The sequence below is a fragment of the Parasteatoda tepidariorum genome, chromosome X1 (assembly GCF_043381705.1).
Source record: "Parasteatoda tepidariorum isolate YZ-2023 chromosome X1, CAS_Ptep_4.0, whole genome shotgun sequence".
Lineage (NCBI taxonomy): Eukaryota > Metazoa > Arthropoda > Arachnida > Araneae > Theridiidae > Parasteatoda > Parasteatoda tepidariorum.
The window spans coordinates 61,114,424-61,140,269 of record NC_092214.1 but is presented as its reverse complement, the minus strand read 5'-3'; the positions used below and the strand labels follow the sequence as shown (position 1 = coordinate 61,140,269).

General features: G+C 28.4%; 1 protein-coding gene across 1 annotated transcript in view; it reads left to right on the top strand.

Moving 5' to 3' along the window:
* LOC107439276 (multiple epidermal growth factor-like domains protein 6) overlaps positions 1–25,846 on the top strand; it is a 278,214-nt gene that overhangs the window by 103,170 nt on the left and 149,198 nt on the right. Inside the window, exon 4 of the mRNA XM_071187265.1 lies at positions 4,952–5,068. Within this exon, the coding sequence (XP_071043366.1) occupies positions 4,952–5,068 (117 nt within the window). The remainder of the gene's footprint in view (positions 1–4,951; positions 5,069–25,846) is intronic.

The window sequence follows — 25,846 nt, the reverse complement described above, 5'->3', positions numbered from 1 at the left end:
AGTTGCTTCTCTATATTTGTCCAATTAAGCCTTTACGAAACAATAAGGTGTTTTTTAAGGGATATATAAGGTTACGTCTGAGGAATATAAAGATGCTTCTCAATATTTGTTCAACTAAGCCCTTAAAACACAATAAAGTGTTTTTAAGATATATATAAGGTTGATTTTGAAGTAATATATTGATGAGGTTAAGTTTGGTTCAAAACATAACTTCATTTTTAGCGTCTAACGTCTGGGGAACCAGTCAAATATCAACCTTAGGTGTGTTTTTTACACCTTAAGTTATTTTTTTACAGTCAAAAGTATTTTATTTAACACTTTAAAGGTTGTAGATAAATGACTCGGAGTGTAATTTTACATCATAAAAACAAATGAGTGATGAAATTACCTCTGGTTAGGTTTCTATCTACCTCAAAACGAGCTTAAGTGTAAATGAGAAAAAAATTTCACAACCCTTTAAACACCTTAATAGTTTCAGTTGAAATCGGGTGAAAATAAACTCACTATAAATATGCTTATTTGCTTGAAGTGTATAAAAAGTAATTTGTAAACCTCATAAACAACCTCTCTAAGCTGGTTGCTGTAAGGTAGATTTCTTTCAACCTCAAGTGAGAATTAAGCAACTTCATACAACTTTATTATAAACCTTCAGAAGTTGATTTTCAAAGGTTAATTTTAAAGTCAACTCAAATTAACCTTAACACCTCAAGTAAACCTCAAAAACACCTTAAATGTTTGAAAGGGTGACCAGAAAGTATCACATTAAAATCACATTTTAAAAATATAACACCTGTTATTTTTTTTTAAATATAATTTAACATGTGCTATTCACAAAACAAATATATTTTATTAATTAATATTGATTTTTTTAATATTTTTAACCAGATGTTAAAGTGCATTTTTTACGATAAACGATAAGTACATTTAAAGTTAAATATCTGAAAGGGTGGTACTAAAGAAAGACGAAAGAAAACCTATTCAGCACCCATAGCAATTAAGTTGAAGCACCTACCCTCTTTCCTCTTTATAACCTTCAATTAAGCCATGCCCCAACCCACATTAAATACTGAATCAAATTCTTAAGGTTCGTCGAATTCTTCAGTCTTTTGAACCTAAATTTATACTCATTAATGATAATTACGATTCTCTTTTCACCGATCGTTTCAAATGTAATAGAATTACTTCTTTTATTAGCATACAGGTGCTTGGTTTTCATGTTCATCTGTTTTGCTTCATGTGAACGCCTTTGAAATTGTTATCTATCTTTCTCAAAATGAAGTTTTCTTTTGCAACCTCTAATTAACATGTCTTCAAGATTTAATCTATTATATTTCTGATTTTCATTCATTTGTCAAAGGGTTGAATAGCTTCGTGAAGTTAATGGTTAAAAACTTTGAGAATATATTTGAGAATGACATAGTGTTTTATCTGCATATGATATCAAGCAGGAGAGAGTGTGGTGAGATCGGGTGCTTCGATTGTGTCAAAATTCGTTCTATTTTCTATCGGGCAAACTCTAAATTACACTTTACTACCTGGATGAATTACATATCATATTGGCATGCAATTGCTGATTAATCCTGCGCAGAGATGCCAACTCGCTCCAGACAGTGGATACATAATTTCGAGTGGTAGTCTTTTAATGGTTTAGTAAATGTGATTTATGTGGCTTTTACTCACCACTACTTCTTAAAAATTCAAAGGCTTGTGTGATAAGCCACTTAGTAACAGTTGAGCCTTTTTGAATGTTTGCTAAATTAATTGAAAATCTTCAAATTTAAGTTTGTTGCTGTCTACAGTTTTATAAAATATTTTATCTAATCCAGAGCAACTGGCATCTCTTGTCTGTGAAGATAAGTTTGTTTTAATATGTCAACTCTCCAATGCTCTTTTGTTTTTAAACTAGGCTTATTCACGGGTCATTAAAGTTAAAAAATAATTTTTACCTCTGTTTATTCTGCATTTACAAGGGATTCATACCTTAACAAACAATAAGGATTTAGTCCAATAGTCGAATTGCTCTGTTTCGTTTCGATAAACTTCTGTTTCCAGGGTAAGACCGGGTGCTACCCGATTTTGCACCTCTTGATGTGTGTCTAGGCTGGGCCCACGAAATTAACGGTTTCCAAGACTGAATGAAGGTTTTACGGGCCTCAGAACAAAATGCATTGTGCACTCCTTCTCAAAGCACAAAATGCCCTATTTCCCTATTTTGTAGAATATATGACGACCCTCTATAGAAAATTGAAGTTTTTTATTGAAATATAGAGAAATTCCCTTCGATTTTCTTTTTTTAAAAAAAATTATTAATATACCCTATATTTCTGTAAGGAATTTCGATCGGACCCTCAGTAGTCAAGGGCTCTGAGGCAATTGCCTCCCTCCCCCTGAGTACGACCTTGACTACATCACATGTAATTTGCAAGCACAATTTTCTTAACTTCTCATATAAAATAGAAATTCCTTATACTTTTTCAGTGACATTCTAGTATTTCTAAATGTCAAATAGAATTATCATGCGTACCCGGTCTTATCCTACTAGTGGGGTTAAGACCAGGTGATTTTTCGTATAAAAAATCATTTATTAAAAATTAGTATATGATTTTTCAGGAATGATATATTGTACTAAATCAAATAATGAATATCTTCATTTAATCTAACAGTTTTTAGGTCTAACAGCTTATCTCCGACAGGCTCTCTACAGGAAAAGGACAGGACTCCGACAGGATTTTACCTCACTTTCCATATTTTGTACATGATAAAAGCAAAAAGGATAGAATTTTCTTTTCTAAATTTCGAATTCTTTGTTCACTATAAGAATGTTTTATTTTACTAATTGCAGGATTTACACTTAACTTCGTTTCGTATAATTATAAATGACTGCATGCCATTTAATATCTTCTTGTGAATTATGCTTCTATTGCGTACAAAGAGTTTTCCTTAACTTCAATTCAGTAAAGTTCAAGATAATTTTTCATTCAGTGAATCTCACGATCATGATTAGTTTATAGAAAAAAAATTAAATCTGAAGTAAGCTAATTATTCTTAAGATTTATTTTTTATTGATAAAAATTATTTACTCAAAGTTTTCGGGATGAAACAGGCCATTGCTTATTTTTGAAATTATTTAAGTATTCAATAATTTTACTGAGTCAAAAACAAAGTTAAAAAAATTTATTATTGAAGATAAAAAAAAGATTCAAAATAATAAGAGGACTGTTATTTGTATGATCCAGGATCTGTACGGGAAAATAATTGAAAATAAAGTTCTTGAGAAAAAAAGCGCATTTCATACGCACGTCAATGCATATGAGGAGTCAAATCAAAAAATCAAAACGTGTGATCAGATCAAATGTCAAAATAATAAAAGGACTGTATGTTTAAAGCGTTCTCTGTATGGAAAAATAATTAAAATATTAATCCTTGAAGGAAATAATCCACATTTTGGATTTTTCACGTCAAGGTGAGAGTTAAATTTGTAAATCATATAGTAAGATCAAATCAAATAACGAGTCAAAATAAGAAAATGACTGTATTTGTTTAATGTGCTCTCTGTACAGAAAAAATAAATAAAAATAAAATTGTTGAGAAAAAAGTGTATTTCGCATATTGCACGTCAAGATGGCGAGATAAATTTTAAAAAAATCATTCCGATTTTCTCTTTATATTTTGAAAAGCTAAATAGTTTTATTCAATATTAAAAAACTGCATTTTGAACGTCTTTTACGATTAAAAATAATCTTTTAATTATGATTTAATGTAGTTTTCAATTTATTTTTAAAAGTGCTCAATCTATAGATACTAATAGAATTTTAAATTGAATCACTCTTGATTTAAGTATTCAAACAGAAACAAAGATTAAACATATCAAACAAAACATCCGTACATCAATTTGCCTAATGTGAGATTATTTTCAAAAAGCAATTATTTATCATAACAAATAAAATCTGTTATTTCTTATTAATATTTATTCGGGTTTGAAACATCGCTTCCACAGAAAGTCTAACAGAAACGAAATTCCGAGTCATTTCATGATCTTGTTTTTGTAAGCATTGTGACGCAAGTGAAGGAGCGTCTGCATCAAGAACAACCCTTAAGCATTTCCATCTTCTTGTATCATTTGAAATCATCCCTCTGTTGCAAACGAAGAACCCAGTTACTCTCTCCCTTAGTTTCCCAAAGTTACTTCCTAAGATTGTTTATATCCGTCCAGAACTTAGTGGTGCAAATGACAGCGTTCGTGTGTTTCGTTAATGTCATTCACTAAGATAGATTTGTTTTCGGTATTTATTTCCTCACTTTCACGTTCTGCCTCCATGTTTTTTTCACGCGTGGTATTTGCAATTTTTCATCGCTGTTGACAGGACCAAGAGAGTTCAAAGCTGAATTTTTTTCTCCGGCAAATATTTCTGAATTAGTATTTTACTACGATACCTACGGAACTAGACCTTATGTGATGCTATAGGAAAACTTATAAGGAATTAAAATTCAATATTTTAAATTAGAGAATCTTCCTTCCTTCACAAATGTATTATATTATTTCCACTTTTCATTGCTACAAACTTTTATTTTTTTCTGGTGATTTTCAGAAGAAGAATTTTAATTTGCATTTTTCCTCCATCAATAATGTTTTAATTTGTTTTTAATTTCCGAAATGCTTGTTGAAATAATCTTAAGAAAGTCTTATACTTAAACCCGTAATTAAAATTCACTTCAAATAGTAATTTTATATTTTTTTAATCCCGTTCTACTTTTTGATTCTTTGATTTCAAAGAGAAAAATACTATGAAAGAGAAGAGAAATTTAAATTATGGAATTAGTTTTCGTATGTGATTTTTTGAAAAACTGCTAACATCTTTAATTACATATTACCAAATACCTACTTAAATGGATGCAAATATGAATGTTTTAAATTCAATGAAAGTGACTATTGTTTTTTTCGTGCTACTAGCCCAATGTAATGATGGATTATGCTACAATTCCGGACGTTGTTTGGGTCGAGGACGAAATGGACATAATTTCCGATGCATGTGTCAACCCGGTTATCAAGGACACAGATGTCAATATGGTAAGTAATTTTTATAATTTTATAGAATGTGATTTTTATCATTTTAAATAAATACATAACAACAATATTATGTAACTACACAATAAGTGTTATATCTATTTATTTTTGCATCAAGTGATTTAGTTAGAACAATTACTATTGAAGTTTCTCATACATGTAGCAAAAGTTTTCAACCATCATTCTAAATGCTCCAATTTTCAAACAGAAATAGTACAAGTATATAAAGAGATATAAAGAGTATATAAAGAGATATATTATTAAAAATTTACATCGTAGTTTTGAAAAAATTGTTTTAAAAATGGAATTGCTGATCATCTTATTCTCATTTTATCATATCGGGAATGTCAAATAAGTTCATGACAAGCTTTATACCTATTTATTTTGTATCTAGTGATTTAGTTAAACCAAAATAAATACTGGAACTTTCCAGTTTCCAAAAATCATCAATTTTTAAACCAGAATCGAACAAATATTAACAAAAACACTACCTAAAAATTTAACTATCATCTTAAACTTGCACTGTCGGCAAAATATATTTACAAAAATAAAAGTAATAATAATTTTATTCATTGTAATAACCAATTATTATAAGTATTAATTTATTGTACTAACCAATCATTATAAAGTTTGGTTTATAATTGTCCCATTACGCACATTACGAAAACAAACGTAAAAATTTGAATAACTTTGATCCTATGATCGGATCTTCACGTTCTAAGATTCAATCTTAATAGTTCGAGGGGCTGCCTCGAATATGCTAGTGCAAAACACATTTTAACTTACGAAGTCAAACACTAAAACGTACTTTCTCTGATCAAACATACTCTTTTTTTGACGATATTAGATTTCTCATGCCCTAAAAATGGGTGGTACTTTTTGAGTGAATTGAAAAAATTTTGCACACTATTATAAAATTTGTTTATCCGAAGATAATTTTATGCAAAAAAGAAAAAAAAAATTTTTAGTAAATATTCATTATTTTATTATATTATTTAATAATAGTTGAGCAAATTTTGAGTTGCAAGGAATATAATTTTTTACATTATTTTAGAGAACGTAATATTATATGTCTAAATACAAGATTTTTGCAAAATAGGTTGAATAGTTCCTGAGAAGTCGAATTTTAAAAAATATATATATGTAGATATAATGACATCAAATATAGTCCCATTTATTTTAATGACTGGTTTATATTCCCGTCCGAAAACTTAACCACTGTTTAATCATTTTAAGAAAATATTGTTTCAATATTTCGATTAAATATTTACGAAATGAAGCTTTTCAATCATCAATGTATGAGCCATGGTGACATGGGGTTCAAATACCAGTGGTGGCTCAAACGAATTCCGCACCACTCACAGTGCTTCTCTAGAATATCCTCAGTGGTAGACGGATCATGGGCTAGAGTCCCCTTGGCTAACAGTGGGAAATTTCAAGGTTTTCCTCATCATGTAGCGCAAATGTAAGTAAGTTCCATCAGAAAGTTCTCCAGGAAGGCTATTTTGCCCCAATGCTTAATCCAGAAGTTCCCTTGTCTTCCAGATTGGATTCAAAATTGCAAGGTTACGGAATTGAGCATTAGTAGTCATAAACTCAAAAATTGGGTCGACTGTGCCACAATGGTTATAAAATAAAATTATCAATGTATTTGAATTTCATAAAAAAAAGCATTCATTTGATATCGCAACAATTATAATACTGCAAAAATATCGCTGTGGCTTTTTTCGATTTTTATTTTCTATGTAATGAGATTATTTTTTTTTTCAAGATAATATTAAAAACGTTAATCTATGCAAAGAATTTCTATTTACGATTTTAGAAATAAATCAAATGCCATTAGCTATGAAATATGTTTAAAAAAAAAGGCAAAATTTTCCTTTTATCATTTAAACCTTTTTCTAGAGAATTTCTTTCTTAAGTGTTTTTAAGAAGTAAAAAAATTGTCTCAAATTAGATTGAAAAATATTTTCAGATTTAAATTTGAAAAAAAAAGTTATTCCACTCAAAAATACTTAAAAGAATAATAAGTAAGAAAATGATAAGAGAATAATATCAAAAATAAATTGAAATACCATGGCACTTAGAACAATATAATTTTCTTCTAGCGAAAAGTTACGCTTCAGAAACTTCTAGTATAGAAATAATCGATACAATCCAAAAATGTCAGTCAAGAAAGATATTTTTTAAAAAAGTAAATTCATAAAGATTACAAGAATTTTGATTAAAATTCTAAGTAAAAAAATTCAGAATCTTCTTGTAAGCTCTCTGACATTAATTGGATTTTATAAATACCTTGGGTTTAAAGAAAATATTAAAGCTTTAGTCATTTTTAAAAATTCAGTTGCTGTATCTCATTTCTCTATTTAAAGGAAATAAAAACACAAAATTGATATCGAAACAAGATTTTAGAAATAATAACTGCTTAAATAAATAATAATTTCATAAATTTTCATCAGCATTTTATGCCGATTAAAAGTAATGGAAGTAAATTAAACGCAAAACGGTATAAATATGTCAGTGATGCCAAAGTCTATTCTATTCTATTACGAAATATCGATTATTTACGGTACTATTCCCCTACTAATATCGATTTTGACCTTTCTTAGTAAAAAAATGCCAAAAGTTGATAAAGTATATCTATTTAGTACCAGTTTTTGTCTGAATGAGTTTCGTAAAACCTTTAAAAAATAGTTTATCCCTTTGTAGAAAATGTCTTTATTTCTTTCTACACTGATACTAGCATCTTTTTTACAGATAGTAAAAAAAACGAGTTTAAAGTGTCTAAGAAAACCCAAATTTTTTGCAAGACAAATAAAATATAAAACTTTAAAATACAATTGCATTTACTAATTATTTACTAATTTATTACGATTTATATGAAAAGCTGGAAGTTTTCTAACCTCCCTTCGTGAGTCGTGGTGGCTCAAGGGATAGAGCTTTCGCCTTCCAATTAGGTGAACCGGGTTCGAATACCAGCGATGGCTGGTTGATACAGATCCCGCATCCGGCTTACACGAACTACAGTCCTGTCTTAAAATGACCTCAGTGATAGACGGATAATGGGTTAGAATCCCCTTGCCGTTAGGCTAACCGTGGGAGGTTTCCGTGGCTTTCCTTCCGTGGTTATGTAACGCAAAGACGGGTTAGTTCCATCAAAAAATCCTCCGCTAAGGCGAATTTCTCCCAATACTTGATCCAGAAGTTCCTTTGTCTTCTGAAATGAATTCAAAATTACAAGGCATATGAAGTTGAACATTAATAGCTGTAAACCGAATATTGGGTCGGCTGTTCAACAACGGTTATGAAAAAAATAAAATCTCTCTTTGTCAATGTAGTGTGAATAAGGTGATTTTGATAAAATTTTCGTTAATTGTGAAAAACTTTTCAGCGCTACTCCATTTCTACCTAGAAACGTCCGATGGGGTGTTATAAGTTATTCTTGATTTTACCAAACTGCGTTGGTACACCAGAGGTTTTTGCACCAAAATCACTGAATAGCAGTGCTTACAAGCTAATAGATGAGAAAAAGAATCAGAACCCATTATTTTTAACAGAAGTTATATTATTAACTGTTTTAGCATTGAAATCGATCAGTTATTTCTCATTCACCCTGCGTACATTTTAAGAGACGCTACACTATAAAAATGTGCCGGGTACTTTTTACGGAAAATCCATTTCTACCAATATATGTTACGGAATATCTGATTTTTACAGTAATAATTATCGTAAAATCACTGAATCACTCATAAACAAATATTATTTTATAAAAACTATGGTATAATATTTTTCTGTAAAAATGAATTTTACAGTAAGATATATCCTTTATGGCAAATTCTCTATCTATTACGTTATTGACCTAAAATTTACAGTATATAAAAAATGAGTTCGAATAAACTAAAGAGTAAGTAAACTGCGAAATTTCAACTGCTGATTTTTTTCTTATATTATCAAGTTTCAAATAAATTATGGCTGGATTAGCTCCTTGTGAGAGAGGGAAAGTAACCATGTTGTAAATTATTTGCAATTTGATACTTAGGCATAACTTTCAGCATTTGAAACTTGCTTTGTTTACTCTTTCTTTGTCAAAATTTGTTTTGTTTTTTCTGTTCTTTAAGTTTAAAATTACTAAAATTATTGAAAAAGAATGGCTCTGAAAAGTTCCTCTAATGGTATATCGTCCTCTTAAGTACCGAGGTTTGCAATATAACGCTCACTCCCGACGTAGCCGTCGAGGTTTGAATCTTAATTTTAACTGGCGAGTTTACATACTGTTTCTTGTCTGTGCCAAATATAATGCTGATATATATTCGATGATAAGCAGATCTGATTAGAATTCAATTGTCAAAGGACTAACCATGAGAGTATTACTTGATTTTTGCAAATGAAGACAAATGCAGATTCGCTTAATCCAGGGAGTCTTCTAAAAAAGCGAACATGTTTCAAAACTAGATTTAAAAATTACCTCGTGTTTTTCCTAACTGAGATTCTAAATCACAAAGCGAATGTGATTGCCTTATTTATCAAATACATTATGTGAATAGATTTATTATGTGGACAAATCCATTATGTGGGTAGGTCGTACATCAACAATAAAAAGAAATAAGTATGTTCAAATCTTTCTATCAGGCTTATCGCATGCTTTTCTTTTTTTTTCGCATTACTCTTTGACTTAAAATTTGTTTCTAATGCCAATCAAAGGATGAGATAAGATAAATTGCTCGAATGATTTTTCCTTCCTCTAAAAAAGAGTTACATTTGACTGCTGAGGAAGCACAATCACAAAAAAAATTGCTAAAACAATAGAAAATTTCCAATATATTAAAATGACAAATTATTGTTGCTAAAAATATCTTGATTTTGATTATGTTAAAATTATTGTCATTAACATACACTGATGTAGCAGATAATGCTATCAATTATATTTGGTTTAAAGAAAACTTAACATCCTATGCTGGAGCATTGTTTTAAGAATTTCGTAGCAGAAAAAAATTGTAGAATTTATATGAAATAATAATTATAAATAGTAAAATGTTTTCCAATTCGTTGGTTATTTAAATCATTCTTTTAGGTTTCTTGTAATATTTTTTTCTACGTTGTCAGTGTATATGTGTGTCTCTGAGTCAAATAACGATAGTTTTTAAACTTTTTACAAGCACTGTAATTTATATTAATTATTGTAATTTATAATTAAGTATTAAAATTACTAATTACTTTACATAACTTAAGTTGTATCCTACAAGCAATAAATATTAGCATTTACGTAAAAATCAGACCATTATATCAAACTCTTTTTAATAGCGTTTTTATACTGAATGGTAAAATTTAGAAATATTTGATAACTTCCAAAAATACATCAACATGACTTTCACGGGTAAAGATTCACGGGTAAGATTGGATTCATACGCTATTCTTTAAAAGGATTAATGTTTAGTTTACTTAAACTCAAATTGAAGTTAATCTCATTTTATTTCTTGGCTAAGTATTTTTTTCCGAAAACTAATAAATTTAAATTCAATTATAAATGTATAAATTTGTTAAAGTAGTATGCACGCAAGAGATTCTAATTTATCTAACGACATTTAATGATATGCATTTACATCGGTTATAATTTATTTATAATTGACTAATTAATAAAATATTGATTAAAGTCAATCTTAATCAATCATCTTATTTGTAATAAACTTATTGAATTAAATAGTAAAAAAATTGTTGGATGACAAGTAACAAATAAATAGGATCCATCTACTAACAAGGTAGTTAAGATAATTCAATCCTAAAAATATTTTTACCAACAATATCTATTCCAAGTGTAGCAGTTAGAGTAAAAGAGCTTATTTATTTCAAAAGTATGTATAAAAATTCTTTTCTTAACCTCCCTCCCTTTTATTTTCTGCATAATGTAATTTGGCAAGCAAAGCCAGGCTATCTTCTTTGCACCGTTTGTAACGACTGCCAAATACTTTCAGATTTTTCTTTCATGTCAAGAGCCTGCCAAAGGGTGCACGCATGCAAAAAGAATTCAGCTTTAGAATTCTGAACTTGGTTAATCAGTCTAATTGAGGTCTAGTGTGGATTTAGTGACGGTTAGAAAAATTATCAAGCGTGTAAAAATGCGAAATTTGCTAGACGCCTTAAACTGTTTCCAGTTTTCCTAATTCTCATATTTTTATGCTCATTTTTCATAAACTTCCATTTTTCCTATTTTGGAATAATGTTTGTCTATATGGTGATTTGAATTTTATTTTTATATTTAACCTTTCGACAGGATTTCCAAATTGAATTACCTGAGTGGTCGTTGGGTGTTTGTATAATACATATAAACATAAATTTATTACTTCCTATTTTAATATTACTTATAATTTTCACAAAGAATACATAAATACTATTTTATTACCAATTAAACTTTATTATTTTTAGAAACTTCTTAATAACTATTAATATGATACTGTTGCGTTTTTAGTTGCAAATCTACATAATTGTTCAAGCGTTTTGAAATATCGTCTGCAAGTTAATTTGCGCAGACGATATATAAAGCTTCCAAATCAGATAAAAAGTATTTTCAGTACTTTCAGAATTATCAGTATTCCTTACAAATAGTCAAATCTTTTTTTGATGGATTCAGATTTTCAACCCTCAAAGCATAAGGGGTGACCACAGTCTGTTAAATCAGTTAGAAAAACTATCACTAGTTTGAGCCCTTTAGTTTTATTTTCCCTTTTTTACGTATTTTTGCATATTTCTCAAAACTTTTTGCATAGAATTATAAAACTTAACATATTAAGCAATTTTTATACTCATTTGTTTTAAAAATTTAATTATCTAAAAATATTTTTGAATTTTTATATCATTTTAAACTACGTAATTTAAATGACAAAATTCGAAAAATTGAACGCAATTACTGGAACAGTTTTCAAGAAATGATAAATTGAAATTACAAACTGTTCGAAATTTTATTGTTCAGAAATTATTTGGCCATTTTAGTTTAAGTTTTATAATTGTTATAACCAAGGGAGAGAACCAATAGCCTCATCTGAAACTAAGTCAATGTCCTTTTTTATGTAACCAAGGGAACCATCACTTTACCATTTAAAATTGATGATGTTGGCTGAAAAATAATCTAAAATGTTTAGCAAAAATGATTTTAGCTACACAGCAAATAGCTGCATTATAACATTTTTATTGGGCAACACACTACAAATAGCAGCGACAATTTTGCCTTTAACAATGATCCGGTGAATCATTTGAGATGATTTTAAACAATGTTCTCCAAAAGTATGACCTGTACGCTAAAATCAACTCTCTAGCATAACTTATCCAATCCATTATTTAAATAAATATGACAGAATTTAAATAAAAACCAAATGAAATTTAAAAAATAAGCATGTCAGCAAAAACAGTACTTCTTCATGGGACACCGTGCCCTGCTAACATAATAGAGCCTTTCTGTATTCAGTGGTTCAACCAAAAATTGACTGTGATCCTTTAGTAGGCCTGTAATGTGACGGTGCCAATGTATTTGGCCTGGCACAGAATGCTCCTGGCCTATCAGAGCGTATTTTATATTCTAAAATTTTTATCAATATATCCAAAACGTGTAACCAAGAGCAAGGCAAGCAAATTAAAATGTCTTGAAAAATATTTGAAATACACCAAAACCGTCTAAACAACTAAGTTGGCTTAGGAATATTCAGATTAGTACTAGAAGATGCTTAACAAAATTTAGCGTTTTAAATGTATATTAGTCAATATTTAATGTTATTTTAAGTTGATTGTGTTCACAATAGAAAAAATTTGTTCGCAAACATATGTTGATCCAAACCTACAACAATATTTAACAGCCAAATATCGAAAAATTTAAATTTACACTTTTAGGTTGCATCGTCTAACTGATGTCCAAAAATGCCGTTGTCATTGTTTTTATGTTTAGTAGGGTACAAACAAGGTTTTTACGGATTTTAACAAATAAACGACTTTGAAAACGACATAATTTTTCAAATTTTTAATTTGCAAATAAGTTTCTGCTTGCCCTTGTTATATTTCAGCACTCTTGCCATATTGCGTACATAATCTGTTTGCTAGCCATCCATGCATGAAACTAAAAAAAATTGAAATCCCTTAGCTTAGAATCCTAATGAAGCACTATAAAATAGCATAGAAAATTATTTCAGAAGATAACTGAGATTCAACAGTCCTCAATTGGTACAAGAGTTTGGCGCTTTGGGCCTGGAAGCTACTGAGCTAAGCTTCCAACCTAGAAAGCAAAGACAGGCCCTACCGGCCCATGTACTACAAAAACCAAAAACATAGATAAAGCTTATTGAGTTACTTCGCATAAGCAAACTTATTTCCTTTTTTTTTATCTCAAGGGTTAATATAACTGCTGACTTTTACAATTCTGTAAGTAATAATTCAGTTTCATGCTTCTCTCTAATCCTAATCGTTGTATGTAATCATAATGTTTTGATACAACGTTTTACTTTTAAATATATGCAATACTTCCCATTAAAGAAATTATTATTTAACGGTTATTATCCAACATATTATTATATTTAATGATGTTCATAGATACTACAACTACGTAAGCTATGCTTACACAATGTAAAAAAATATGACGCTCTTTTATAAATAAATTGGTATTCAAAACTTTTAAAAGTGTTTAAATACTACATGTTTTGAAAGAAAATATTTAAAATACTATCTCTAATTAACATTTGTAATCCTTAACGTAAGATAATTAAATACATACTCACATAACCTATTCATAATTACGATAAATTTAAAACTCGGTTGAGGAATTTTAATAACTCTAGCATATTTAATTTTGAGCTATGTAAAGAGCTACGTATCAAATATTAATGAAGATAAAAATAATGATGCTATCGAAGGAATAATATTTACACGCTCTTCACACAGGAAAAACTTTATGCTTACATGATTCTGATTTTTACGATCAATTTTCGTCGTTTCATCGCTATCTTCGTACTCGGTTACAGTTAAGTGAAGCAAAACGTTCTTTTAACTAGTTAAACGATCATGTAAGCGTGTAGAGTGTCTTTTTTTGTTCTCTTATTAAAATTTAATTTCCTGGCTTTCGACATTTATCATGTTAATTAGTAGAATCGAAGAAGCTATTTCGCTTGTAATGTTTTTGTAAAAACTTAAAAATAATTGCGACTAAAATGCCAATTATGGATTTATTTAGATAAATGAAATAAGTTTTATTTAGTGAAGCAAAAACTGTGTGACATTAAAAAGATGAATAAATTAAATATTAGGTAGTATTTTTCTTAATTAATATAACTTTTGTTATAATAATAATAATCTTGTAGTATTATTCCAAGAAATGTTACAAATATATGCATCCAAATTATATTACATTTATTATATATAATTCATTTGAAAACATATTTATCAACTTACAAATCATCTTGCAAAGCGCAATTGTTTTCATTGCGCTTTGCAAGATGTTTTCATTGCAAAGCGCAAAATTTTGTATAATAACTAAAAAACCGATTGTCTTTCAGCTTCTTTATTCAGTACAGTATTCAGAAATGTTTTAAATGGGATGAGGGCTGATATAGTTTAAAGTGTGAGTCGAATAACGGCAAACAAAAAAAAGACATGAAAGCAAAAATCCTAAGTTTGGTGAAATGTCAACTAATTGATAACTCTAATTTAATATTGGTAGTAATGGCTTTATGTGGTTTTGTTGGCTAAATTTATTAAATATTAATTAGTTTATCTAATAAAAGCAAATAATGTTCTAATAAGACGTTTAATAGCACTCAGTTTTCTTAACTTATTTTTATAAGTTCTTGTTATTCATTTCAATAATTAACTGACATTTACTATTCATATTTTGTTTAAAAACTTTACAAATTGAAAATATTTACTTATTAAAAATTTCCAATTGTGAAGTTGAAAGGAAGTTGAAGTTGTGGAGGTGAATTGAAAGTTAAATTTTATAGCTTTTTTAAACTTATAAATATTTTTTTAAATAATTTAAAATATAGGACACATACATATGAATAGAGTCTAAATAAAGATATATATGGGTGTATCTATTGGTCTGTCTATCTGGTTTGTCTATTTGGTCTATCTATTGTATTGGTCTAAAGAAAATATCTACCATTATAATAAAATAGATACCATTATATTAAAATTTCCTTCAAAAATAAAAAAAGTAAGTTATATGTTAAACAGGATATATTTTAAGGAAATACTTAGTAACTTTTACATTAATGTATTCAATTGTGTTTTTTAAAGTATTCGGATGATGGAGTAGCTCTAGTTTTATGATGGAGATTATTTTCATTCCAGTTTTTATGATGAGACATAGTGTCCAGATTTTTTATGCAAGAATAATTATCGTAGTAGAGTAGTACTTTTCTGTTGTGCGCATGCGTCTTGTGAAGAGACATTATTGCATAGATTAAATCGGATTGTTTTATTTAGAACGATATTTTGCTATTTAAATCTATGGCCATAAAAAAATTACAAAATAAAAGGCTGCTTCCCATATAGGGCTGAAGAGATGCATTATTATTTTTAACATGAGGAAGACTTTCGTAAAGTTAATAGCGGTCGGACTGAGGGGAGAAACCCCCAGTTCTAACTCCAAAAATTTAAAATAACCTATAACTGAATTGTTCCCAACGGATCATAGGAAGAGATGCATGGTTGGTGATTTATTGAAAAATGAAATAACCAAAAAAAAAAGTTGACACCGCGTTATTAATATTAAGTTCTAATTAATTTTGCCATAGCTTAATCACCAAAAAGACAGTGAGAATAAATATAACGCTGTAACTGAAACATTTTTGGGGTAAGAGAAATAAAGTAGCTTAAATAAAGAGTTGAAACTAGATTTTGATGTTCGATTTGACCGTGACAGTGAACTAATGAGTTATAAACTTGCATTGAATTAAAAATTTAGCCATACATTGATTGTTAAGTAGAGAATAAAATGTTTAGATTTGCTTTTTATAAAAAGTAATAAAAACTAAATAATTGGTTTAATTTGATTAAAATTAGAATGATTGAAAAAAATAAATTGATGAAATTTTAAAAGGTAGGAAATATGTAATACCTATAATAGCATCACAAGAGGAAAATAAATTACCCATTATCCGTCTAAAACGAATTTGAAAAATATTGCTAAAATGTTCATCTTGACAAACTTCTTTCAAATGTATCTAATATTATAACATATGTTTTCTTATCTTGATATTCTTTGGAATTTATTTTTAAAGGTATTTTTCAGAAGAGTCATTGTAACCCAATAATCTTCTGTGACTGAGATCTTAAGTTCTTTTGAATAGAAAGAAATCAAAGGAAAACATCTAAAGCCTGTATTTTTTCTTATTCCACAGAATACGAAACGTATAAAACAGATTTTACTTTGAACCTAAGCTTTAAGCCAAAAACGTTCATCGATTATCAAACCACGGCATAGTATTTTTCCCCTGATAAAGATAAAAATGGCTATAAATAAAATCTATGTTGTGTTGTACATCATAAAGATTAAATATATGTTTTAAATTTTTATTTTAAAGAGAAAATGTTTTTTTAGGCTTTTTGATGTATATACATGCATGTTTTCACTCAACACATACTTCTCAATAAGTCACATTTATATTCTCCAGTAAAAGAGTTATTATTTTATATTTATGTCAGTTTGAAAAGTATAACATTTACTCCGGTAAACCATGACAATATAATAAAAACTCCAGTGCTCTTGTATCATATGATATTAGTTTTTTGTAAAATAGTTTTACGCTGCTCAAATATTTTTACGAGAATAATTAAATAAATAAACAGATACTTGTCTTTTAGTTTATAAGGTGTCAGTGTTAGCCTAATTCACTAAAACACGGGTAAGTTAATTAATAAGCATAAGCTTTTTTTTAAAAAAAAAAATCGAACTTAGTTTATAACACCTTTAGTTACCTTGAGCGCGTAATGTTTAATTTTTGACATATGGTAGTTAATTCCAGCTCTTGTATCATAAAATTTTACGTTCAGCTTAGTCCAGTATTTTAAATTAGTTCAATGTCTTCTTTAAAAGTTTGTGAATATGCTAGTCAGAGGAACTTATATGTCAAAGTATTATGTTTTTAATACATAGTCAAAATCATTGAAAATCATATAATCTAAAAATTTAAATTATGTAATTATTAAACTTATTTTTTATTAAGCTATTAAGTATTTATTTTTAAATGAAAGCATACACTGAGATTTTTCAAAGGGGAAAATTTATTAGTGTATTTACAATTTTCGTGAAACTATAAAACATGTTGGAACAGGAACAGAAGACTTGAGTATAATGTAAATAAAAAATATTGTAAACAATAAATTATTAATACATGTTGATGTTGCCTAATTTGACTACTACGTGAGTATATCGTATGAGCATGTTTGAATGATATTACTCGTATGTTATTACAGATTTATTTGTATGTTTTAGGCATACGAAGTGATAAAAATATTCCTTAAACTTAATTAACATAAATAGTACAAATTTGTTATTTTCAAAATTTCATGGCCAAAATAGATTAAATTTGGTTAAAATACTGTCAATAAATAGCTTAACTTAAATATTGTCAATATATAGTCAAATTGTTTGCAAGTGTTTGCAAATCAGTTACATATGTTCATTTCTTACTTAGAAATTGAAAACGAAACAATGCTTTATGTTAATTTTATTGCACCGTTTATTCCCTCTTTTGTCTAAATAATGAATGAAGGCTATTGAGCCTAGGACAAATTTCGCCTAAGAAAACCTGAATGGAACGTTAAAATTTTCTTAATTTAAATGAATAAATTTTGAAAATTTTTTTTCAAAACATATTTGAATTTTGCCAGACTGTAGTCGGTTAATAATCTAATTTAAATCTTTTTCAAAATGTATTCCAATTGCATGGAGAGAAACATTCTTGTAAAATTACCTTAAAGTATGGCACTGACATTTCTGCTAGAAAAAATCATAATTCTGATTAATGTAACCAAAATAAACGATATTTAAACCATTCATTTTGGTAATTTACTGTTCATAGGGTAACGGTTTACCGAGTATTCTTGTTTACTTGACCATACTTTTTTCTCAGTGTGTAAACTAGTGTTTGCACCTCAGTAACAAATATACCTAATTTATTAATTAATATATAATTAATCAGAATATAAGGAATTCCATTGTTAAACATCGCTTTTGATATTAATCGATAAAAAATTTTAAATTTAAAATATCTTTTGCCAAGATAAATTTCAATAGAACGTTCACATTTTATTATTTTCAATGAATAAACTTTAAAGATTCATTGTCAAAGGAAAGTCAACATGTACGCTGTATTGTGTGTACAAACCAGTAACAAATGTTCATTTTTCAATACACAATTAAGCAGAATATCATTCTTTACCCTCTCTTATCTTAATAATCGATAAAAATTACTGAACCAAAAACATCTTTCACCTAAATAATTCTGAATGAAATATAAACTGGTTTGTCTTATCATTAATAAAAGGATAATAAGAAAATCGATAACGAAACAAAAATTAATGTGAAAAGATATCGCGTGTTGCATTTCTCTTGAAACATTGATTTACAACAACTATTCTAAAAGATATTTACCTCTGTTACATATCACCAGTTTTGCTGGACAAAAAAAATCTTATTGATTTTTTAATATAAATGTTGGATGGCAACAAATGATTTCTTTATTTATTTATACTTATTATTTATTTATTCTTATGCTTATTATTTATTATTTCCTTATTTATTTATACTTGTTATTTATTTATTCTTATACTTATTATTTATTATTTATTTATTTATTTATACTTATTATTTATTTATTTATTTATACTTATTATTTATTTATTTATTTATACTTATTATTTATTTATTTATTTATACTTATTATTTATTTATTTATAGTTATTATTTCCTATATATTTTAGTTATTTTTTTCCTTATTTATTTTTGATTGTATGGTGTCTAATTTAAATCTTATGGCATAATAAGGTACACCGAGAAAAAAATTATGTTCAAAAATACCAGGATATTGTAAAATTTACCGTGTTTCTGGGTTTATGGAGCACCAAAAAGCTCTGAAATTTTTACCGAAGCGCTTTGGGGATGTTATTGGTAGAATTAACAATAAAATATAATTTTATATGTGATAAAATTTTGTAAACTTTGTAAAATTTGATAATTTTATTATGATACCTTAGAATATGGCTTTAAAAATCATTTATTCGGTAAAATTTACTTTTCAGTTTTGTATTTACTAGATGCGTGGTAATACGACCAAGAATATTGAAAACCAGAATTTCCGGTACACCGTTAGCATATGAACGAAAAAATTAGTATTTAATGATTGGTTTAAATACCGTTTGTTTTGGTTTTTTAAACCAGAATTATGCTTCTTATTTGCCTTGTCATTACCTTACCGTCCCATTATTTTGCCAGAATATTTCTCCGCTAACTAAGTATTCTTTAAAATATAAGCTATTGAAAATAAGTAAACATTCCGACAAATAAAATTTGATAATAAACTATTTCTTAATGTTAAATCTTTAATGGTGCTTTTCTTGAGTCATTTACTAGTCGAAAAGAAAATATTTAATAGAGACACGTTTTAGTAGAGCTTAAGTTACCAGAGTAAACGTTGAGGAATAAAAGGAAGCATTTAGGCTTTTTAGGGAGACAGTAGCAACTTCTAGAACAAAACATTGTTAAATAGTCTGCATGCGTTTATGAATTTTGCATCGAAAAATAATTTACATTTATATCTTTGTATATATAGCACATTATTAATATGCAAATTTATTGAGTAAAATATAATTTAAACACTTGTATGTAGTGAAAACAGTACAAATGCTTAGCTTTATTTTTCTTTATTATTAGGAGGTGTGAGATGGTTTTTCTTTTGCTTCTCAAAATGAAACCTATTATTTGCGAAATTTTTAAAAATTACTTATTTTCTGTTTTTCATTAATCATTAATATAATATTACTGTAGTTCAATGAGTTCGTTTATAATATTTTTAAAAGTCATTGTAAGCCCTACCTTAGAAGTCCTAAGAAATAATCTCTCTTTTAAAGTATGATACTTTTTTTGTAATATTAAGAAGTGTCTAACTCATCATAATATCATTGTTTGCGTCATTAGAGAAAATTTTCAATGTTAATGAATTGGTCAATAGAAATTTTCAGGAAGTGTGTCTTATTAAAAATATTAAACAACTTAATAAAGGAGTAAAAAAATATTCTTAATAAGACAGAGCTGAAACAATTTTGTCTAAAAAAAAGGAGAAAATGGGGAAATCTATGAACAAGAGCAGAGAGAGTGAAAATAAAGGGCACATGTGTCACTAGTTGGAACGCGACAGGTGTTTTGATGGTATGCAAAAAGTACGTACTAAATTACTTCTATTCACTAACTTTCTTCAAAAACATTAAGTAACAACTCCAATGCTAGTAGTCATCATCGCAGGGTTCAGAAAAATATACGATTTTGAATCCTGACATTTTCCAGGATGTAAGGCTGAATGTAGTACCCTCTCCACTATGGAAGCCCATGTCTTAGAAGAGATCTAAAACAAATAACTAAGATTAATTACCTGAATTTCATTTTATTGCTCACCGCTCACCAAAGAAGGTGAGGAGCTTTAGTATATTTTACCCTTGCTAAAAATTAAGCTGAAATATTATTTAAATAATGTTTATTCCATTTCTTTCTAATCTATCTTTATTTGATTCCAACAGCTTATATAGTTACAAAATGTAATTGATAATTTTCGCCTGACACCCCTCCCCCCCCTGTTTTTAAGGGTATAAGGGACATTCTTGATGAACTCGTCACCGCAACATAGTAAAAATTTACACTATGCTGTATATCTGTAATTCAATACTCTTAAATACAGGTTTATAAGTACAGGTTTATAAATAAAAAAATTTAAGATGAAAATTAACTATATACCCGAAAATAATGAGTCGTAATTTATCTGGGAAAATATTCGAAAAGGGATCACTCAATTTACTCATAATTGATGATTTCGTCGCTGCAACATAGTTAAATTCTATACTATGCTGTATATCTGTAATTCGGTAGTCCAAAATCAAAGTACAGAGTTATAAGAAAAAATTAAAATAAAAATTAACTATATACCAGAAAATAATGAGTCGTAATTTAACTGGGAGAATAAGCGAAAAAGGATCACCATCTCTGAACTAGAGTGTAGCATTTTGATCATATTTGAAGCTAAGAGCAGTTATTAAAAGAAATATATATCTTGAACTTACTCCTAATAAAAAAACATATTTTATTAGAATTTACTTTAATATAAGATAGGCATTTCTTAAAAATAATTGAAAAATTTCATGACAAAAAGTGTGAGGTGTGGCTTCAAAACCTCAACAAGAATCAGCCTTAGAATGCATAGCAAAACTTCATTTCACACCAAAACCACCTTATTTACGAATTTGTGAGGAAAAAAGAATAAAGTGCTATGCTTATGTCTAACCATAATGAATTTTTAAACTAAAGTTGCTGAGAATTTTCATGATGGCACTTGTCTTTTTCTTAAACTAAAACTTCATTTTAAAAGCTATTTATTGCTTCAAAATGTTTTGTGCAAGATATTCTTAAGCAATAACGTAGTAGACGACTATTATTTATTCAATGTGTTGGCTACATTAAGTTAGTCACCCTGCTCAAACATTTTTAGAAGCGAATTAATTATTTAGCTTTGCCGCATATTAGATTTCAAAAATATATACTTTCTTTTTGTTATTGGATGCACATTACCTGATTAAAAAATATTATTTCCGATTATTAATATTTTATATGAAATTTCAAACGAGTTCATTATATGTTGCATAAATATTGTTCGTGCTGCAATGAAATATTTAACACAGATTCTGTGTCATGATGATGTTACACGTTTAGTGTAAAAATTAGAAACTTGTCAGTGAGCTTTTTATTTTGGACATAGCTCAAAATGCGGGCTTAACTAAGTGGACATAGTTTGGAATGCTTATTTGAGAAACGGAACATAGCTCAAAAATCGTATTTAAAAAAATTGACGTATATCAATATGTGCATTTAAGAAAAGGGATATGGATCAAAATGCGAGTTTAAGAAAATTGGCATAGCTCGAAATGCGTATTTAAGAAAAATTGACATAGCTCAATATGTTTATTTAAGAAAATGAACGCAACTCAAAATGTGGTTTTAAGATAATGGAAATAGCTCAAAAAGCTTATTTAAGAAAATTGACATAGCTCAAAATGTGTATATAAGAAAATATATTTTGCTCAAAATGTGTGTTCAAGAAAATGGACATAACATAAAATGCACTTTTTCGATGCTTGACCCAAATTTCAACCATATTCATTTTCTTAAAAGCGCATGTCCAAAATAAAAATCTCGACTATGAACGGCTATATTACTAATATTTAATTACATTTTCGGTGCATTGTAGAAGTGAGCTTACAAGTTTAATATTTAGTAAATATTTCTCCTCAGTTTAGGTCATTTTAAAAGCATAAAGTTTAGAGATATATTTGCATTTTTAAGAGGAACTTAAATTTTTCAAAAAACTTTTTCTTAGAGTCAGCACCTTTTGTTTTGTTTTTGTTCGTCTCTTTTTTATAAAAAAAGGATATGAAAACCTATAAAAAAAGATATCTCCAGTTTCTCGCTTTCGGTAAAAACACGGAAAAGAGAAATCAGAGCAAGTTATATTTGAAACAAAAACCACTAATCTCTTTCAAATGTCTTACAGTTAAAACGCTATTTTAAACAATTATACAATTTACTAAAATGTAGTTTTCATTAAAACTGTAGCACAATAAGAATAAGTTTATCTTTTTTCTAAACTTCTAAAATAGTACACAAAATGTTACATAATTATATTGCAAATTATAATAGCATTTAGATCTTAATATAAATATAGTTCCATTTTCAATAAATTTTAGGAGCATTAAAATAGTATAGAGTAAATTAAAAACTAACATAAAAACTTTTTATAATGGTTTTTGTATACCAATTTCAATTCTTCATACTCACATTTTTATTTAATTTTAAAACCGGTGTTGACAGACCACCCGATTTTGAGTTTACGTCTATCAATGTTAATCTCAGTGGTCTTGTAGTTTTGCACACAACCCAAAAGACTAGGGAATTATTAGAACAAGCATTGGGGCAAACCAGCCTTAATGGTGGGCTTATTGATGGAACTAACCCGCATTTGCTTCACATGGAGTGAAAAACCACGAAAACGTTCCACAGTTAGCCAAACTGGAAGGGGATTCTAACTCATGATCACTCTACCTCTGAGGATATCTTACATCAGCACAGTAGTCACGTCAGCATTGGGAGGCAAACGCACTATCTCCTATCAATGTCCAATTCCTACCCCTAGCAATGTCCAATTGCGTAGCGTTATAGTTTTGAACCTAACCCAGAAGACAAAGGAACGCCTGGATTAAGCAATAGGACAAACTGACTATCGTAGAGGAATTTTTGATGGAACTAAGCCACAGTTGCGTTACATTTAGAGGAAAACCACGAAAACTTTCCCGCAGGTATTTAAATTTGGGTTACTTCATTAGAAGGCGAACGTTCAATCCCCGGAGCCACCGCGCTCTTACATTTGCGGTGTATAGCTTTAAGTTGAGGTAAAAAGAAATAAAGATTCAAATTAGATTAAAAATACGTATTTCATTTTAAGCTTTTTAATATAGCTCTTGTTTTTGTCAAAAGTTATTAAAATTTGATATTTAATAACTTACAGTTGTTAATACTACTTTTTATTGAATTCATTAATATCACTTTTTAATACGTGCATTATTTATAACTAAGTTTATTTTTAAGCGGTGTTATTACTTGAAAGTTAAAATTTAGTCAAATACTTTCAATACACTGTAACATAAATGATTTTTATTGCATATAGTAATAGTAATAATTTTCTCTAAGTACAAATTGCTTTTGTATGTGTCTAATTTTCATTTTGTAAGGTACTAACGTAGTTTCGCACTAACTTCTGACTCGTAATATTCTAAGCAGAATGGAAAAGGGTTTTAATCAGTGCTGATTTCAGGAGAGCTTTTAGAGGCAACACATCGATCTCATTTTGAAGTGCTTAATGCTCCATGAGTAAATAAGTTCTGGCCACTTCACACTTACGTCGTAATTTTAGTCAGCGGTTTATTGGATGTCTGTCTAAGTTTATGGTAAATAATGTCAGAAAATAGTGCAATTAAGGCACTGAGAAAAACCAGTAGTTTCATCTAAAAAAACTGTATGTTTTCAGTTGTCAATTTAACGATAATTTAATTATTCATTTTGCTACCTAGTTGAAACTAAAATAATGATTACGCTGTAAAAAAATAACTAACTTCTGCAGGTAAAATACAGAATGTTAAAAAAAAAAACAAATTTTTTTCTGTTTTTGACCGTTATCCAAGCTCAGTAAAAAAAATTCTCGTTCTTTTTTTACACACTTTCTTTGTATATTTGATGAATTAGAGTTGTTTTGTTGACAAATCTGTTTTTCATACTAATCATAAACAATACAAAACCGTCAGTTCAAATTTCAGTTTTTGCCATGCAATTTTGCTTACCGTACGATAACTCTACCTTTTTTCAAATCATTTTACGATTAATTTCTATACTTGCTCTTGCTTTTCATCAAATCCTTTATTGTTTTGGGCATTACATAAAAAAGTGAGAGTTTATTTTATTTTCAAATGGATGCTCTACCTGATTATTATATTTCTTTAGATATAATTTTTTGGTAAGTTAAAATGCAAGACATTTTCAGGCGGTGGGTGAGCCACTATAGTTTTAAACGTTTTTATATNCAGTCCTGATGCTGCACCATGCGACTATTTTCTATGGGGACATCTGAAAAACAAACTGAATAAGCGAAGAATTTCTACATTAAGAGGCATTCAAAGAGCTATTAGAGATGAGGGGAAGAAAATCGCCCAGGAAATCATTTTGCGGGCCTTAAAATCATGGCCGAAGCGTTGTAGAAAAATCTATTATGCCGGAGGTCGACATAAAGAGAAGCATCGCTGAATTTATGTTATAAATTTTGGAAATAAAAACATTAAAAAATGATCCCTATATTTTTTTGTTACCCTGTATATTTATACCAAATTAGAATACGTAAAATATTTTTATTAATATTTGTAAAAATAGAAAATAAAATTATTACTAAAATTTGCTCCTGACGAAGAAATGTTCAATAGCATTCGGAAATTTTTTTTTCCGCAATTTTACTCAATGATTTTGAAGAAAAGTTGGGCTAGGTATATGAAAAAAAAAGAAAAACTTTAGAAAATGAAACAATCTTTTGGTGTTTAAAAAAACAGCTTCTGACGGATATTTGGTTGAACTGTCCAGAAAGAAAGACGAAACATATAGTTGTTTACTATAATCAGCAATATTCTCAGTGGCTTTTAACTAGCTCTAGCAATTTTCATAATCTGCCCAAAAAACTTTCGCCAAATGCAAAATAAATGTTCACAAAATTCGTTCTGTCCCCGCCCCAACGCATCTTACTGATGTAAATTTAACTATCAGTTATATAAACTAAAGAATGAATTCTGAAAAAAATTAGATTAAAAATATATATAAACTTCAAAGTTGTACAATACTCTAGTGGGTCCATTTGCACAAACGGATATTACATTGCTGGATTTTTTCGCATACATTTGATTTTTCAATTTTGTGTTTGCAGTGTTCATAACGCTAAACCCTCTCTCGCA